The sequence below is a fragment of the Hemibagrus wyckioides genome, linkage group LG17, assembly GCF_019097595.1.
Source record: "Hemibagrus wyckioides isolate EC202008001 linkage group LG17, SWU_Hwy_1.0, whole genome shotgun sequence".
Lineage (NCBI taxonomy): Eukaryota > Metazoa > Chordata > Actinopteri > Siluriformes > Bagridae > Hemibagrus > Hemibagrus wyckioides.
The window spans coordinates 24,532,922-24,552,935 of record NC_080726.1 but is presented as its reverse complement, the minus strand read 5'-3'; the positions used below and the strand labels follow the sequence as shown (position 1 = coordinate 24,552,935).

The following is a 20,014-nucleotide window of genomic DNA, read 5'->3' as shown; positions in this document are numbered from 1 at the left end:
AGTTAATATTTATGAAGTAAATCTGTAATGAGTCGGTCCAGAGCCACCAAGATTTTGAGAATACCTTTATATATAATGTCTGTCTTGTGACTCATTGTTGGAGCAAATTGAAAATATTGGATACCAAAAAAGGAATGTAAAATTTAAGAGAAAACATGCTTTAATCCTGCAAATGGAACATTGTGATATATCTTGTAACATAAAAAATTATATATTTACAAATAGCAATGTTAGGCAGTCCAAATTATTAACATTTTTCAGTTGTGATTTTATTCAGCTTGCAGATATTTTATATACTATTATATTATTAAAAATGATAATATTTGCTGTGCCAATAAAGCATCATATCAATTTATATTATGCTTCCAGAAATTTGTATTATTTTCTCATATCAATTTGTCTTTATATCAAAAGCAGTTCCACAAAGCAGGTAATGGGAGGAGATAAACCAATGTAAATGTAAGTATAATTCCAGTGATCTGCTAGATATATCGTCCTGGGTAATGGGACTATGAATCAGTATTTTGCCATTGCTGTATGAATGATGAAAAGTGTGATGAAAAGCCCTGAGCTCAGATCTATTTCTCAGATATGAATGTGAACATTGAAGCAGCGGTGATATCTACAGTATAAGCTACTTTACTGCATTAGTGGGACAATGTAAATTATGTGAACTTTGCATGTAGGGTGAATTTGTTTATACTGGAACAGTTTCGAATTGCCGAAGCTTTCATGTCACATTATTGAAATCCTTGTGATGCTGACTATCTACAGTGTGTTTTAGATCATTGTCTTGCTACAGGATAAAGTTCCTCCCAATTAAATTGCATTATTCTGTAAATTGGCGGGGAAAAAAATCTCCATGTTTCACAGATGAGCTTCCCTTCTCCACACTTTGGCCTTACCATCACTTTGGTAGAAGTTAAACTGTTCTGATATCTGACTGACATAAGCTGATGCTGTAGTTTTCCTTTGCTGACCTGTTCAGTGTCTGTTGCCCAGTACACCAGTTATTTATTTCTTTTTCAGGACATTTGCCCACTGCTTGTGCATTTCTCTTATTTCTCAGTTTCTACAATAGGCAGCTCAGTGAACAGTGAAACAGAATGTTCTAACCAAGAGGACACACCTGAGTTAGAAGAAACACTATATTTCTTACAGTTTGTCCCACACACTTGCAGGGTCCGCTGTTTGCAGCGGATAAATTGACCCGCGCAATTTGGCACAGGTTTTAGGCTGGATGCCCTTCCTGTCGCAACCCTCCCATTTTAATCCAGGCTTGGGACTGGCACTGAGAGTCAACTCTTCAGCGGCTGGGATTTACCACATATGCATATGAATACCAGAAAATAAAAGCTGAAAAAGATCATATTGATCTTTTGATCTCTAACCCCAATGTCTACAGTCTACAGCCAAAACAAATGAAGTGGGCTTGTCATTCCAATAATTTTGGAGGCGTCTGTACCGTATTTAAAGAAGTATGGCTTAACCTTTGACAGTATACCTATATCAGTATATGTCAATATATGCAGTCTCAATTCTTCATGACATGGGTCCCACAAGATATTGGAACATTTCTGTGAGATTCTGATCCATCTGTTTGATGTTAACATGATAGCATCATGCAATTTCTGCAGACTTGTCAGGTGCACTTTCATATGAATCACTCGTTTTAGCCTCTAAATGTGTTCTATTAGATTCAGATCCAGTGATTAGAAAGGCCCCTGAAGAACACTGAACTCATTGTCATGTTTATGACACTAGTTTGAGATGACTTTAGCTTAGTGACATGGTTTGTTACCATTCTGGAACATTAGAAGATGGCAAATTTTGGTCATGAAGGGATGCACATGATCAGCAACAATACTCAAAAAGGCTGTGACATTGTCAAGTGATGGCTGATTGGAATTAAAGGGCCGAAAGTATGCCAAGAAAACATTCCCCACACCATTACACCATCTCCACCAGCCTGGATTGTTAACGCAAGCGTCCATGGAATCATACTTAATTCTGACCCTAATCTGTTGTAAATAAATTTTGCCAGACCAGGCTGTGTTTTCCAATCTTCAACCATACAGTTCTGGTGAGCCTGTGTCCACTTTGGCCTCATCTTTCTGTTCTTGGCTGACAGAAGTGGATCCTGGCATTGTCTTCTGCTGTTGTAGCTCATCAGCCTCAACCTTTAACAATTTGTGGCATTCTGAGTTGCTTTTCTGCCCACCACAGTTGTACAGAGTGGTCATCTGAGTTAGTCGTTTTTTGCCAGCTCACATAAGAATAGCCATTATTGACCTTTCTCATTAAGGTTTATCCACAGATCTACAGCTAACTGGAGGAGGATATTTTAGCACTGATTCAACTCACTGAAGACGAGACAGTTAAGACACACTCAGATCTTGCAAAACGTTGTGGTGAAATAGATGAGCATAGTCAGCATCTTAGGCATGTGCACATACACACCCACTTGTGTGTGTGGCGGGACATTTTTTATGAGTGTGTTATGACTGAGTGCAGACTGACCACGCTGTTCTAAGTATGAAAGATCTACAGCTAACTGGACCTTTTTTTCTTTATTGAACCATTCTGTTTAAACTCTCTATGGACTGTTGTGTGTGAAAATTCCTGATGATCAGCAGATTAGAGAAATGCTCAAACCAGTCCATCTGGCACCAGCAATCATGCTGTGCTCAAAATCACATTTTTCTCCATTCTGATGTGAACACTACCTGAAGCTGTTGGCCTATAACTTCATGCACTGCATTAAAGGTGTTCCTAATAAAGTGCTCAGTGAGTATATATGTGTTTGTATGCATAGTTCAGCAGTGATTTATTTACTCTCTCTCTCTCTCTCTCTCTGTGTCTCTCTCTCTGTCTCTCTCTTTCTCTCTCTCTCTCTCTCTCTCTCTCTGTGTCTCTCTCTCTGTCTCTCTCTTTCTCTCTCTCTCTCTCTCTCTCTGTGTCTCTCTCTCTGTCTCTCTTTCACTCTCTCTCTCTCTCTGTCTCTCTCTTTCACTCTCTCTCTGTCTCTCTCTCACTCTATCTCTCTCTGTCTTTCTCTGCCTCTCTCTCTCTCTCTCTCTCTCTCTTTCTCTCTCTCTCTCTCTCTCTCTCTCTCTCTCTGTCTCTCTCTTTCTCTCTCTCTCTCTCTCTCTCTGTCTCTCTCTTTCTCTCTCTCTCTCTCTCTCTCTCTCTCTCTCTCTGTCTATCTGTCTGTCTCTCTCTCTCTCTTAAAGCTTTAACGTTTTGCTTATTTCTCTGTCATAGAAATATATAGACTAGGTATGTTTGATAATAAGAATATTTTAAATTGTGATTAATGTTTAGTAGTTCAGCACAAGGCATAATATCTAACTGCCTTAAGTAATTTAAGAAGGGTTTTTTGCGCTTTAATGAATGTTGCCAGATTGTGAATTTTAACTCGTCCTTTGTTAATCTTCGGATTGTACGGGACAAATGCATAAATAATTACAGTGTACAAAACCTTCACTTATTAGTTAATATTTGTTAATAATTAGTAATATAGCCTTCACAAACTGCATTGCTTTATAACCCGAATAATAATATAACTATATAACTTTTACAAGCAATATTTCAGCAAAACACTGAGTGACATAAATGACTCCGATGATTCCGTTTTTAAACCTTCTTCTGTGCTGTACACAGTATCTGGGATTTTTTTTTTACACCCTAGAGTGTTTTTTGCACAATGGTTGGATGGAAAGTAATAACTCGACTTGGCAACCCTGAGTTCCGACATCGCCCTCTAGTGTCCGTGCTAGCGGAGTACTCTTTAACTCAGTCCACCAGTGCAAAGTTTCTGCTGTCTGAAGTTTCCTGAGATTACAGAAGACGAGCTGTTCCTCGTCAGTATGAATAAGTTGGCTGTTCCTCAGAAGAGAGATGAAGGCTGGTATCTGTCACTTATGGCACCTAATACAAAGGGCCCAGAGTTTGCATGGCTTGATCCTTCCAGACTTTACTGCAATTCCCAGGTATGGTTTATTCTAATCTCTGAAAGCAGAATCATTTAATAAAACTGCTTTGGAATGTCCTGTCATGAGCTTGATTACAGGATTTCCTTATTATTATTACTATTCTTTCTCTGCACTTGTTTGTTCTGTTCATCTGTTCCCCAACCCCAGGCCTTCTCAGACTGTGTGACAGATCTTCTCAAACCATTCCAAAGTGACACAATTGACCTGGTGGCTGGAATAGACGCAATGGGCTTTATCCTCGGTACGCTGCATTTTGTCATGTTGTTGAAGGCAAGGAGCTTCTAAGACAGGAATGGCTCCTCTTCTATTTTTAGTTCATTACACATTTTGGCATGGCTGTAAATATAACCTGGGCTCTGCACCAACAATAGAACTGCCTGCAGACGGTCTCGGTGTAGTCACCACACTCGTCTATATCTTTATATTTGAAGGCATGCTTCAAAATAAATTATTTCTCTCTTTGGGCAAATCTTCTGAAATACATTACAATTATTTATAAAGCAATATTTTGCAGCATTTTCATATGGACAGAGCTTTTATAATTCCGTTTCTTGATGCAAAAGATGATTTGTGTTTTTTTTGTGTGTGTGTGTGTGTGTGTGTAAATAAATACCTAAAAAAAATTAAACACCTAATAGTGTTTAATTTCTGGGTTTTCAGGTTCAGCCTTGGCTATCACTCTGGGAAAGGGCTTTCTGGCAATCCGAAAAGCAGGACACCTTTGTGTAGAAACTCAGACGCAGGAATACACTGACTACTCGGGGAGAGAGAAGCTAATGGAAGTACGAACTGATGTGTTAAAACCAGGTACTGAAATCCAGCACACAGCTGAGTAGTTTTGTTTGGATTGATGAAGAAAAGCAAATATCTGGCATCCTAACCTCCTACAGTGTTGGACTTTTCACTCTGAATAATTCATAATGACCAGTAATAAACCCTGACTGTGCTGCGAATAAGAATGTCTTATTGTCCTGCACTGTGAAGTTTAAAAGGAGGCATCTGCACCAAACAAAATGACTCAGTTTATAAAACTGGAAAGTTGTGTTAAACTTATTAAATAGAACTATGTACAATTCTATACTATTTCAAACAATATGGTCATTTTATCAGTGTGTAAAAGCTACATATATTAATGAAGTGAAAATAATTCTGTCCTGTTTTGTGATTGCTGGGTTTCACACACACACTACTCACAAAAAGTTAAGGATATTTGGCTTTTGGGTGAAATTTATGGAAAATGTAAAAAATTCACGCTACAGTGATATTATATCATGAAAGTAGGGCATTTAAGTAGAAGCAATGGTGATTTCCTCATCTCAAACAATTTATTGAAACAAAAGCCAACAACAGTGGAGGGTATACCACAACAAAAAATCTCAATGTCTCAATAATTTGAAATTAGGCCTGTGTTGTTCATGCAGGGGCACAATGACTGGACTAATGATGTTATTCAGGTAGTATTGGCTTGTCACTGTACCATTCACAAGATGTAGGGCAGTTCTGTATTGAGTTAGACACACCTGCCCAGACTGTAACACCACCACAACAGTGGCTGATGCATAGCGCTCTCCTTGACGTCTCCAACATCGTTGGCGGCCATCATTTCTGCTCAATGTGAATCGACTTTCATCAGAGAACAGCACTGAGGCCCACTGGTCCCTCGTCCAGTGTAAATGCTCCCTGGCCTGGTGGTGTGGTCAGGTACCCTTGCAGGTCGTCTAGCACGCAGACCACGCTGATGTAAACGGTTTCGAATGGTCTGACGTGACACTTGGGTGCCTCTCACCTCCCTTAAATGTGCCTGGAGTTGAGTGGCATTCATCATCCGGTTCCGCAGGGCACTGTTCATGAAACGGTCATCAATGTGGGATGTGGTCAAAGGACGTCCACTTCTATGCCTTTCTGTGACTCTTCCAGTCTCTCTGTATCTCTGTCGCAACCTGCTGATGACACTCTGTGACACTCTAAGCTCAGTGGCCACTTCCCTCTGAGAACATCCTGTTTGAAGCCTCACAATGGTGAGGTACTGTTGATCAATTGTTAGGTGTGGTCTTGGTCTCATGATGTGAAAATGTGAACAGCATGATGAAGAGGACTGTTTAAATACCAATTCTAACTGAACCAGAAAATTTATTGGTGGATTCATGGATCAAACACCAGTTGTGAATTTTGCCGTTAAGCACCTTGTTAGAGAACAGCAATTTATCCAAAAAGTACTGAAACACTGAACAGCTGGACATGTGCATTCAAAAGTGTAGAGAAGGTCAAATTAAGTTCACCTGTAAAGGTTATAGTGCATTTTAGGTGCATCCTGAAATTTCACCCGAAAGCTGATATCCTTAACTTTTTGTGAGTAGTGTATATACTCAGTCACATGATTCCTATACTTTAAGACATTTTAAGATGGTTAAACTTAAAAATAAACGCCTGAAAGACCTGAGTAAACTCACCTTTGTTTCAACTCCAGTATTCAAGACAATGGATCAAGTCTAATTTTTAAAAACCTGAGTTCAATATCCAACACTTGTCATGGCAACTGGGGCTAAAGAGGAGAAATAAGTTCACATAACTTAAAGGGGCTAAGTTTAACTCAGTTCCATGAAAATGGAAATCTTTGTCTTGTGAAGGTTAACCTTCCAATTTTTCTCCCTGCCAATTCCCACCCACCAGCTACTTCTGCCCCATCATATCAAAGCTAAAAACCGGGGAGGAAAAAGACTAACGTACTTAATCACAGACATGTGAATCGGACCAAATGCACTATTTCAAACGCTGTATCATAGAGCAGAGCATCACCCTGAGGGAAAGTGCTTTATTGCTCTCTTCCACTCACACACACACAAGCTCACAGATTCCCATGATTTATTAGAGGACAGAGTGTATGCCATCCCTCCACTGTGGACAGCATGCCAGATTTTGCTCTCATGGTCTCTGGACGGCTCTGGCATCGTCAGGAGTTTTCTGTTACACCAGATGGGAGACATGTTTTGAGGTTAACTCTTTAAACTACTGGGGCCTGCTAAGATGGTATATATAGTAGTAGTTATTATATATGTTACAAGATGAATAATAATAGACTAATGTCACATTTGCCAGTTGGGTTCATGTCATTTTCAAATAATGTTTAGCATGAAGCATTAATTCTGGGCATCATGGTGAGGTAAAGTAGGGTCCCTGGAGATTGTGGAATTTTGCATGTTTTCCTGATTGTCACTGTGGGTTTCCTCTAGTGTCAATGTGTATGTCTGTACATGGCATCCCTGGAATCCAGTCTCCGCTGCTGTGTCCATGCCTAGTGTTCCTGTGATCAGCTTTAGAAGCACCATGATGATGACCAGGACATATAAAGCACTCACTGATCAGTTCTTCTGTAGATCGGTTTATTCCTTCTCTGCACCACAAATTATTCATTTTTTACACTATGGTCTTTTAGATCTGGATTGTATTAACTCAAAGTTAAATTACAGAACATCGTTATACCTTTCAAGCCTTTTGCCTTTGTATTGCAGTCACTCTCATGTCCCATGATGTCAGAGTAAATAGACCGGTGGGAAAACCTGAGCATGTTCTTACGAATGCTAATACAATGAGGTTAATACAGTTTTTGCAATTATTGCTATTCAGTATGTTTTTTTTAATATATTATGGTACGTGTTGTTCAGGTCTGCATGTTCTTATAGTTGACCAGTGGGTTGAGACTGGAGGCACAATGAAAGCAGCCATCAAGCTGGTAGAAAAACAAGGAGCATCTGTTGTGGGTAAGCATGCATTTGTCTTAAATAAATAAATACATAAATGTAAATGTAAAATTTAAATGGAAGTAATAGAAGAAGGTAAAGAAATGAGAGTAAGTAGGTTATTAAAACATTAATATACTGACATGTTGATACACACCCAGTATTCAGGACCCCCAAAAGATCCACATTTTTGCTCTGAGTCTCACACAACAGTTGTTATGTTGTCGGGACATTTAGCTGACGATGGTGAGGGCCACTTTTTCCCTTAGAAAGAAGAGTTACTACAAATCAGTAAAATTTATTCTGACTGCTTTACCCCATGATAAAACGTTCCTATCTGAGGAGAACGCTCTTGCAGGATGATGAGGTCACCCTTCACAGGGCAAGATGATCAATGACATAAATCATATATCATGATCTTCACAGTCACCAGATCTCCAACAACAGGTCTAACACCTTACTTACACACTTTATGCTAGTTTTCCTTTAACCCGTCATCCGTCTCTGATGTTCCGTCCTCTGTAGGTGTCGCTGCCGTGGCCATTGAGAACAGCGAAGGTGGAAAGTGGATAAAGGAGAACTACAAGCACTCGCACTGCATCCCTAAGAATCTTCAGTCTCAAATAGACAGCCAATACCTGGAATCTTTCAAGAACTTCAACAGAACCATTACAGAATAGGTCCCTCTGAGGACACTGATACTAAAAGAAAGAAAACAATCTAAAAAGCGTTTGTTCTGCCATACACAATATGCCACATTCTGTATAAACATAGATCTGTTGATTTCTGGTCAGTCTAAAGATGACCGCACTCTCACAATGAGAAAGAGGAAATTGATCTAAATGAAGCTAATATCAGATATTCTTCTTTCTCAAAAACTGACCGATAACACAGACTCTCATGATTAAGATTTAACGAAGATTTAAAGAATTAACAACATGGAGTTCATAATCTACTGGAAATGGCATGTGGCTCACATTTTCTGTACCTAAACTGAACAAAATTCTTAAGCAACAGGCTAGCGAAAATACTTTAGCAGATTTTAATTAAAACTAATCTGAAAACATAGTACACAATATTCAAACAAGAACATGTATAACAGATAAAAACAAGAGCTTGTCTAATGCTAGCACAAAAAAACACAGCCTAGATATTGTTCAGCACATTACTGTGTAAACCAGTACAAATCTCCTGTATAAACGTGTATAAAGGTTTCCGTTAGTGTAGTTAATACTATCTTTTTTTTTTTTAATTGCAACTATGTTCAATATTAAAAATACATTAAGTTTCTTAATTGTGCAATACAGCATGATCTTAAACTGTTTCATGTAAACTAAAGAATTCATAAATTAACTGAGGCTTATATCGATGCCATAATGATAATCATTCAGAAACATCGAACAAAGAAATGAATTCTTTTGCATAGAAAAAAAAGCACAAAAATGAAAAAGAGAAAAAAAAATACTACCTAGGAATAATAACTCCATCCTGTCCCAACCACATAACCTCAATAAACTTTTTTAACACTTTAGAGTCTCCCTTGTTCACCTGTACCTATAATGTCTGCTTTGGTACCATCATTTAATTCAGTGCAAATTCCTCAGGTTTTCAGTCCCGTTACTGACAGCAGCTCGGCTGTTTCTTTTTAGAGGTTGCATACAAGTTACTCGTGGTGTTGCTGATTTCTGTGAAGAGAAAAGACAGAAAATTGGTTGACTTGAAGCAATTGTTCATTATAGGACATGGTTTTATTTACAGAAAAATATATTTCAACAGTGGAGATCAGAACTGGCTTCATGAAATGGCAGGAAAATGACAGTACTCAGTTTCAACATGATTTTTATAAAGGTCAGAAAGTGTTGCTCTTAAATGATATCATGAAGACGTATATAACTACATAGCAATTTTGTTCGGAAATTCATTCTGTACTTACTGACAACATCCCCAATGGACCTGGAGCTGCTTTTCTCCAGCTCTGCCAACACACTGGCCTCAAACGTTAGTGATGCCACACGGAAGAAAAACTCCCTCACGTTTTCCCCTGTAAACAGCACAAAAAAGGCAATGAAGTGATGTAATGACTCAGATCTGCCACTACGTTCTACTGTATTTCTATTCATGCCATTTGATTTGCAGAGAAAAATGCACTGCTACAAAGCAGCTTTATGGAAAACTTTGAGCAGATTTAAAAGAGAACTCCACTTCTTCAGGGAGACGCTGAACAGTGATCATATCAGATCAGAGTGAAATGAACTGTTTGGAAAGACTGGACTGAATGTGATTTTTTTTTTTTATGTACAATGGATATAAGGTCAGATCTTTTCCCTTCTTTTATATGATTATAGTGACCAACAAAATTTAAGTGAAAAAATAAACAGAAAATGTTTAGGGGGAGGAGAAAAGGAAAACACCCAAGCCCACCTAAATTTAGCCAAACCATGTAGCAACATGTGTCATGGGACAAAGGTACAAAGCTATGAAGACTGGGTATGCATCAGTTGTTGTTCTTTCAGTTGCTCCATGCTCAGGGTCACCACAGCGGATCATATGGTCAGCATGTTTTAATTTGTTAGATTTCCTTCACTAAACATGCAGAGTTACTTCCTTTGTCCAAACACCATCTGGGTTTCTTTAACAAATACCGAAGTTGTTTTTTCCCCCGTGGGAACAAAAGGAAACCTTGCATGTTCAGTCAGTCTATAAATGGCTCCTGCTATGTGACACTTATCGTCTTTCCCATTCTCATCTTGTCAAGTTGTCGAGGAAGTGGATTCCAGACACTGATTGTAATATTCTAATGCTTTGATTTTTGGTGCATCATACGTGAAGGCATTTATTATTCATTTTTCCATGAGTGACTGTGCTGCTGAACCCAACACATCCTATTGTGCATATAGCTCCTTAAAAGTATAACTTTCGTAAACTGTTGAATTGTCAACTTTAGAGTCATTAGCAACACATGCAGTGTGTCTCACAGGTTATGGAATTTAATATGAATTTTGTCTATGCGTCACCTTCCTCTGTTACTCCACACCATAAAGCAGACCAAGATAGCTTGCAGTATGAATTAAACAGTACAGAACTATCTTCTGAGCAGTCCCATACAAGAAAAGACATGGCCTTTACTGTGCGAGAATGCAGGTACAAGGAGCTGATAGAAGGCATGGACCAAATGAGAGAAACAGAACAGTGAACACAGAGGACTGAAGACTCATTCGGTGAACTTGAGGCCCACTTGAGGGTAATATGTACCAAAAATAATATCTCTGTATTTCAAAGCTCAATCTTGACACACAAAATATCTCTGTATGTTCTATGAAGTGGGCTAAATGTTCAACTGTAAGTTAAAGCCATATGCAAGATATCACAAGAACTTTAATGAAACAAAATGCAAAAACAGTTTTCTGTTCCTATATGAAAATAGGTAGTTGTGCAGTATATTAAAGTGTAGATGAAAACTTATATTAAATAATTAGCCTGTATTGTATAAAAATAGATCTGTCTCTGAGAACACACTCTTCATACTGCAGGTTATGGAACTGTTGTAAATGGAGGCAGAGATTAGTGAAAGTGCTTCCACTTTTGGATGAAACCTGTTTAATGCCTTCTCTACAAGCCGACACTGTTTTGTTACTCATCTGATCGATTACCATCTCCAGATAATGGAGCCATTGTTTTTCTTCTTGTTCAGCAGTGTGGGCCGGTGTTATGTCTCCATCCATGCTACAGGAGAAATGAAAGGCAGGGCCGGGTGTGTGTGCAGATGGACAGTAGTTTATAGTTTTATACAGTCTGAGTAGAGACTACATCAAACTATATCAGCATAAATGGTATCCTATAACTCTTTTGAAAAAGTGATATACCTTAAAATGTTGATATACAGAGCAGGAACCCTGATTGTGCTACAAGCTGGTTTCTAAGCAACATTGCTAAAACTACTGCCCATATGACTGGATGAGTGCCTAATCCATTTCATGGTACATCAGTCCATGTGAGAGTTGCTAAGCTAATCCACAAAGGGTGATTCACTGGGCTAATTCAACAAATGTAAGAAATGAGCTGTTATTCATGTTTAAGGGCTCACTGGAGCTGCAGCTTGATAACACAAGTCATAATGGCTGCAGTGACTGATGCTTAAGATCAGTGCCTGCAGTAAAGACACCAATCACCTCATTATTAATACAGGCTGCTATTTATTTCATTGGAAGTCACTAATATTCCCCCACACATGAGCAAACCTGTACTTGTTGAGTGATGGGATATCCTGTATGAATACCACATTAACGTGATGCTGCAGCAGGTAGGCATACTGTGCCTAGACTACTGTATACAAAAAGAATCATATAGTCATAAGCCTAGGAAACATAACTAAAAGATTATTAGTGCACATCAGTTCTTTCAGCACACGTGCTTCATTTCTCTGCTCTCATCACAGTCTACATATTTTTCTTAGTTTTGACCGAGTCCAATTTTTCTATGAGGTCAGATTACAAATAGTGTAATCATTTATCCCCCCCAGTATCCTACCATACTTGGGTAAGAAAGTCAAGGTTTTACCAGACAAAGCAGACACAGCCCAGTACTCCGCCTTCATCTCCTGGGCCACTTTAATGGCGTCCTGTTCAATAAGCGAATACTGTGCCGAGGACTACAGGGACACACAACAGTGGGGTAAACAAGGATTCTGTTGCACAAATAAAATTTAAAAAAAACTACACTACTTTACAATATGAAAAAGAAACACTCACAGACAGATCTTTCTTTGTGCCTACCAAGAAGAGTAACACACTGGTGGGGTCATTCTCTTTCATAGCATCCTCCAGCCATTGCCTTTAACAGAAGACGGTATGTTGTCTAAGCAGGTTTATCTACATTGTGTGAGGACACCTCAACCAAACACACTCCATACATCCCCATTACACCCTAAGATGATTCGTGTTCATTCAGCTACAAGAGCAGCAGTGAGATCAGACACCAACGTTGGGTGAAGGAGTCTGGGATTGAGTTTGTGTTCCAGTTCATTAACGTGAGGTTCACATCAGGGCTCTGTGAGGGACACTTGAGTTCCTACACTTAAGAATTCGGCAAACTGTGTCTTTATGGAGCTTGCTTTGTGCACAGAGGCATAGTCATGCTGGAACAGATTTGGGTTTCTTAGTTCCAGTGAAGGGAAAGTGTGATACTCCAGCACACAGAGACACTATAGATAATTGTGTGCTTCCAACTTTGTGGTAACAGTTTGGGGGAAAAACCACATATAGATGTGATGGTCAGGTGTCCACAAACATTATATAGAATACTTCACAGTGTATTTTGTGTATTTTTATGTCTGTAGAAGAACGTTCTTTATGAATGATGCTGTACCTGGTATGTTGTAGCGAGGCCACATCAGTCAAATCAAAAACAATTATTACAGCTGAAAAAGATGAAGTGTATAGAGTATCAATACCAGTGGCAGAAAAGCAGTATTCTTTATAGATATTCACCAAGCAAAAGATATCAAGTGGCACGAGACAATATTTTAAACTTAACATGTGTCAGGGTGATGTGATGCACCTCAATATTCTACAGCACAAGCTTCTCATTTTACACAGACTGTAGTTTTTATAAGGTGTATTAATTATTGTGAGTGGATGATGGACAATCAGGGACTTTCAAAATAATGAAAGGGAAAATTGTTCGATACATCTGTATATTGAACAGTACATTCAACAATACTACAATTAACCTTCATAAAATACCAAGCTTAGTGATTTAGCAAACAGCAGAATGTAAAAATGAAATGGAGCTGAGTTTAAATGGATCACACAATGCAGAAATAATTTATTGTTTCAATTATTGTTTTAAGGATGTTATACGTTGGTTTCAAGGCATTTTAGACACTGAGCATTAGAATGAATCCAGCTGCTGCAGCAGTTTTTCTTTCCTGGGCTGCTTTTACAGTATGTCCACTGCCCCAGTGTGGTGAGTCCTACATGAGCTGCTACCAGGGAGCATATAGGAAGAACCTGGGGGTCAGCCAGTTCACCCTAGCAAGTGTTCCCAAGTCTTTCTGACTTGTTCCCAGGTGTAACTCATTTCCATAAGAAAGTGTTCCCATCTGTAACGGGTCAAAGTCCATTACCCCTTGTAGAGTTTGTGTTAGCTCAAACCAGTCTGGCTGTTCTCCTCTGACCTCTCTCACGTAAAATGTGTTTCCGTCCACAAAACTGCTGCTCACTGGAGGCTTTTTGGCATCATTCTGTGTAAACTCTTGAAACTGTTTTTGCAAAATAAAAACAAAAATAAAAAAGAGACCAGCAGTTCCTGAAATACTCATACCAGTTGGTCTGGCATCAACAACCATGTTAGTGAGATCAGAGATGTTCCCCATGCTGATGTTTGTTGTGAATATTAACTGAAGCTTTTGGCCTGTAGGGTTTGATGCACTGCAATGCTGCCAGATGACTCGCTGATTAATGCAAACAAGTGTAAAGGCGTTAACACACCCCCAGAGGGTTTTTGGGTAGTTTGGCTGGATTTGGAGATCTTCCCCAGTTCTTCTTTGCAGAACTCCTCAAGCTGGAAGAGGATAGTGGGCTTTCTCTGATGTAAAGCAACCTTCAAGTCATTCCACAGATTTTCAATAGGATTTAGGTCAGGGCCACTCTATAAAACTCTGGAACACCCCAGAACAACCATGTTCTTCCTAACTGTGGCCTTGTGCTTGAGGTCATTGTCCTGGAACACAATTTCCGACCATTTTAATCATTTTGCAGACCTGGCTCTCTCCAATCAATCTTGCCATGTTCCTCAGTCGGTACAGACAGGAAATATCCCCAACTTTACGCTTCAACCATCAAGCTTCACAGTCAGAGTAGTGTTGTTATGGTAATGGACCGTACTGATATTCCAGAATGTTCTACATTGGTTGCATCTGACCACAAACCATTCTGCCAGTTTGTTGCAGGATGCCATCGGTGCGAACCGCAAACAGGATTCCAGATGGATTTTCTTTAAATGAGAAATGGCTTTCTTCTTGCCACCCTCCCATACAGGTTTGCGAAATCTATGATGTACATGTTTTCCTCTGTTGGTCATAAAATCCTGTTGGGCTTCGAAGCTGGCTTTCAGTTACTGGTGGCCTATCTATCCAAGGATCTGCTTTCCCAGTCACTTACTTTGCTGAAGGTCCCAAGATGTTAGCAGTAGAGTCTTTAAGGTCTGTAAGTTGCAAGATGGAGGAGCTGCAGTTCCCACAGATCCCAAACATCGAATAGACTAATATAAGGAACTGAGAGGGCAGTTCAACACCTTGAACTCATCAAGTTCCTCAAACACTTCTTCAACAATCTTAGTGCACATTATCCTGGAAAAAGCCCAGGTGTTCCATCAAAGTTTTTGGGGTTTTTTTGCACCGTTCTAGAGATATGTTGCATGAAACTCACAGGAGATCAGCATTTTGGGGGATACTTAAATCAAAATACTCCTAGAAGCTCAAAGCTCTGTACCTGCATTATGTTTTGCACTGAACTGATGCCATGTGATTGATCACATAACTACATGAACATAAAGACATTCCTAATAAAGTGGTAAAGTGGTAAATATTACTAACCCTGAGCCCCTCTGTAGTAGGTGGAAGCGATGCATTTGAACCTTTCCTGCCCTGCAGTGTCCCACCTACAACGAGACAGAACAAGCTGGTATTTATTCAGTGGTTTGTAAGGTTGGTGCTCCATGATGCTCAATACTTACAGCTGGAGACTGAACGGAACTCCAAGCACCTCGAACCTCTCCATCTCAAAGTCTACACCAATGGTAGCTTTGTAATTCTTGTCAAAGACATCTTTGCAAAATCTAGCAAAGCAGATGGAAAAAAAAGAGTCAAAACTTAACAACAGTTAATCAATCACATGAACCTTAACATGTGTGTAGTGACGTTCTTAGTGAACATTAAACAGTGGTTTCTTCCTACTTTTTTTTAACATAAGAAAAATAAAGCTTACCGATTAATCAGACATGTCTTTCCTACAGCCAAGTCTCCCACTACAATAACTTTGGAGATTTTAAACCTGGTGTGAAAGAGAGAGAGAGAAAGAGAGATTGTTTTTAGTGTAGTGAAAAAGTTCATAATTTGCTGTTGTTGTGAACAAAGTATCTTAGAGCAAAATAACACAGGAACTAGGATTCAGAAACAGTGGGGTTCGGGAATACTGGAATTCAGAAACACCAGAAATTAGAATACACTGGGATATGGCAATACCGGGGTAAGGGAAAAAAAAAACAGGATTCAGAAACAATGGGAATCAGGAACACCGGGATTCAGAAACAGTGGAAACACCGGGATATGTAAAAAAACAAGGTTCAGAAACACTGGGATTCAGGAACACTGGGAATTAGAAACACCAGGATTCAGAAACACCGGGATATGGAAACAACAGGATTCAGAAACACCGGGATTTAGAAACAGTGGGACTGAGAAGCATTTAAACAGGCATCAGAGCTGTAGACTCACCCCACTGTGCCAGTTCTCTGCTCCTGACAAGCAGTCTTCACTTTGGTATTAAATCCATTTTCTGTGTGTAATGCAGCCCCTTTACTGAAACACTAGAGAAAATGAGATAGATACTTGGTCATGTTAAATAAGACAGGGAGTAAAAAATAAGACTAAGATAATATCAGGACCAATCTCTGCTTTTTAGAAGGCTAAACTGGCATTAAAGGCAGACAGAAAAGATCCCAGTACAGAAACAACATAAAACTGTGCTCAGGGGACACAGCTTCTTCACTTTGTTTATACAGCTGATGAAGTACTTCTGCCTAATGTCCTGTTTTTCAGCAAACATGTACTTCTCTGACATTTTATACAAGCTAGTTTTATTTCTTGGTACATTCTATATAAAGACTGTATTGTGTGCTAAAACATTACTAAACAACAATAAGCATTATAAACCACCACTGAATATGCGTACTTTAAGATACTCTAACAACACTTTTAAAACACCCCCCGCCCCCCAAGAGACCTTCACCCAAACCGCTTCCCTCATAACTATATGAAGGCGTGGTTACTGAGCCGTGACATGTAGTGAATAAACAGCTAAGTGATCCAGCCATGTGACATAGAGCTGGGTTTGTTGTGATGAGTGATGTATTACCTTAGGAAGCTGGCTAATGATGCGGTCGTTGCGCACAGGAGGCAGGACACTCATGATGGAAACCCTGTGAGAGAAACACCAGGGTGAGGACAGGACACACACCTCGGATCAAGCGGGATGAATATTTCCTGCTGTTCTTTATGAGCTTTCACACCTTACATAAGGTCTCTGTGTTTACGCTATTTAGTTTACACCGTGGAATCGGAGAAAAACAAACTGAAAACTCATTCTCATTACAGAACTCAGTATATCTATAATAAATGTTAAATTATATAATTATATATAAATTATATTTATATATTATATAAATAAATCATGCCAGCTAACATACGTTTGAGAAATTAGTTTGTGAAAGGTTCCCATCATTAACTGCCATCACTGTGTGACTAAAGTTGTCTTTTTCCTTTGTGAATCTTTAAAGGTCTACATCCAATTCTACTGGAGCAGCTATTTTGATATAGTAATCACGCTTTTAATTAAAAGAAGTAGGTACTTTTACCACTTCTGGTTAATCCAAACTGAGCTAATTCTTGGGCAATGTGAAATCTGAACCAGTTACCGAGCTGCAGCGTTTACAGTGATATCGAGGAAACCGGTTATCATACCGTCATGTGTCCAGGATCAGGCCTGCTGTAGGGCAGTTCAGCGATTCTGCTGATTCAGCAAAAAAAAAAAAAAAACCCTGGCAAAGATGATGTCTCACTAATCTCCCATGCTAATCCTAGAAAAATCTGTAGACAAAGAACCGGATCATGTACATCCAAACTACTATATATGTTTCTTACTTTTATTGAACCCTGTTTAAAAGTTTACCTCACGTTTAACAGTAAGAGTATTTAAAGGTTTGGGTCAGGCAATGTTTTTAGAAAAAGGGGGGGGGATTTAAAATGACGATGTAAAAGTCTTTATGTGGATTTTTAACCAAAGTATAACGTTTCTCCCAACTTACTCCAGTCTTAAAGAGTGCAGTGCTAAACTACTTGCTAACAAAGCAGACTCTAATTTGTACATTTCAAAATCTCAGATGGAAAATTCCAACCCGGTGACTACTGCACTAAATAGTATACTCTTTTTTTCGTTCATTTGCAGTGTACAATATGTAGTACACTATGTAGTACACTATGTAGTACACTATGTAGTACACTACGTAGTATCGCAGTAAGTTTGCGGTTTGGGACACAGTCTCCTGCACTTACCTCAGCACAGATGTGATTTCTCTTGCTCTTTATAAAAGCGTCGCTGTCGGAAACAGTTGTGTTTTAATTCACTTTAGTCCTGGTTAGTCCGTGTGTTTGGTCGCTCCGTTAACACGAGAACGTTTGGTGAGGCTACGGAAGTATCCGATTAAGGCATGAAGATTCATTCCTAGCGTCTTTTCCCGACCATCCTTCTGTCTTCCCAAAAGAAAAAGAAAAAAATCAGCAGGATGATGCTCTCTGCTGCCCTCTAGTGCTCGTTAAAAACAGGCACACTACCAGTGACGGAATCATAGAGATCCCCCTAAACCAGAGAACCCACTGAACCCAGAGAACCCACTAAAACCAGAGAACACACTAAAACCAGAGAACACACTAATCCAAGAGAACACACTGAAACCAGAGAACACACTGAACCCAGAGAACCCATTGAAACCAGAGAACACACTAATCCAAGAGAACACACTGAAACCCAGAGAACCCATTGAAACCAGAGAACACACTAATCCAAGAGAACACACTGAAACCAGAGAACACACTGAACCCAGAGAACCCATTGAAACCAGAGAACACACTAATCCAAGAGAACACACTGAACCCAGAGAACCCATTGAAACCAGAGAACACACTAATCCAAGAGAACACACTGAAACCCAGAGAACCCATTGAAACCAGAGAACCCGCTGAAACCAGAGAACACACTAATCCAAGAGAACACACAGAACCCAGAGAACACACTAATCCAAGAGAACACACTAATCCAAGAGAACACACTGAACCCAGAGAACACACTAATCCAAGAGAACACACTGAAACCAGAGAACACACTAATCCAAGAGAACACACTGAAACCGGAGAACACACTGAACACAGAGAACCCATTGAAACCAGAGAACACACTAATCCAAGAGAACACACTGAAACCAGAGAACACACTGAACCCAGAGAACCCATTGAAACCAGAGAACACACTAATCCAAGAGAACACACTGAACCCAGAGAACCCATTGAAACCAGAGAACACACTAATCCAAGAGAACACACTGAAACCCAGAGAACCCATTGAAACCAGAGAACACACTAATCCAAGAGAACACACTAAAACCAGAGAACACACTAATCCAAGAGAACACACTGAAACCAGAGAACACACTGAACCCAGAGAACCCATTGAAACCAGAGAACACACTAATCCAAGAGAACACACTGAAACCAGAGAACACACTGAACCCAGAGAACCCATTGAAACCAGAGAACACACTAATCCAAGAGAACACACTGAACCCAGAGAACCCATTGAAACCAGAGAACACACTAATCCAAGAGAACACACTGAAACCCAGAGAACCCATTGAAACCAGAGAACACACTAATCCAAGAGAACACACTGAAACCCAGAGAACCCATTGAAACCAGAGAACCCGCTGAAACCAGAGAACACACTAATCCAAGAGAACACACAGAACCCAGAGAACACACTAATCCAAGAGAACACACTAATCCAAGAGAACACACTGAAACCCAGAGAACCCATTGAAACCAGAGAACCTGCTGAAACCAGAGAACACACTAATCCAAGAGAACACACAGAACCCAGAGAACACACTAATCCAAGAGAACACACTAATCCAAGAGAACACACTGAAACCAGAGAACACACTAAAACCAGAGAACACACTGAACCCAGAGAACCCATTGAAACCAGAGAACACACTAATCCAAGAGAACACACTAAAACCAGAGAACACACTAATCCAAGAGAACACACTGAAACCAGAGAACACACTGAACCCAGAGAACCCATTGAAACCAGAGAACACACTAATCCAAGAGAACACACTAAAACCAGAGAACACACTAATCCAAGAGAACCCATTGAAACCAGAGAACACACTAAAACCAGAGAACACACTAATCCAAGAGAACACACAGAACCCAGAGAACACACTAAT

At 39.6% G+C, this 20,014-nt stretch overlaps 2 protein-coding genes across 3 annotated transcripts; one reads left to right on the top strand and one right to left on the bottom strand.

The window, feature by feature from the left end:
* Nucleotides 1–3,702: 3,702 nt before the first annotated feature.
* On the top strand, nt 3,703–8,623 carry zgc:174895 (uncharacterized protein LOC100126024 homolog). Of its 2 annotated transcripts, none has more exons than XM_058414528.1 (5): nt 3,703–3,992; nt 4,143–4,236; nt 4,656–4,802; nt 7,676–7,753; nt 8,258–8,623. In XM_058414528.1, exons 1-5 carry the CDS (start codon nt 3,870–3,872, stop codon nt 8,410–8,412), a joined length of 597 nt encoding a protein of 198 aa, XP_058270511.1. In that variant the 5' UTR covers nt 3,703–3,869; the 3' UTR covers nt 8,413–8,623. The 2 variants fall into 2 exon arrangements, with proteins under 2 accessions (XP_058270511.1, XP_058270510.1); XM_058414527.1 differs by having other exon boundaries at nt 3,720–3,992; nt 7,658–7,753.
* A 137-nt stretch (nt 8,624–8,760) lies between these two features.
* rab34a (RAB34, member RAS oncogene family a) lies at nt 8,761–18,290 on the bottom strand. The gene is made up of 11 exons (XM_058414525.1): nt 18,063–18,290; nt 16,867–16,930; nt 16,227–16,318; nt 15,718–15,783; nt 15,467–15,568; nt 15,327–15,391; nt 13,097–13,148; nt 12,481–12,562; nt 12,290–12,380; nt 9,666–9,773; nt 8,761–9,417 (listed from the first exon to the last, which is right to left on the bottom strand). Exons 2-11 carry the CDS (start codon nt 16,918–16,920, stop codon nt 9,350–9,352), a joined length of 780 nt encoding a protein of 259 aa, XP_058270508.1. The 5' UTR covers nt 16,921–16,930; nt 18,063–18,290; the 3' UTR covers nt 8,761–9,349.
* Nucleotides 18,291–20,014: the final 1,724 nt, after the last annotated feature.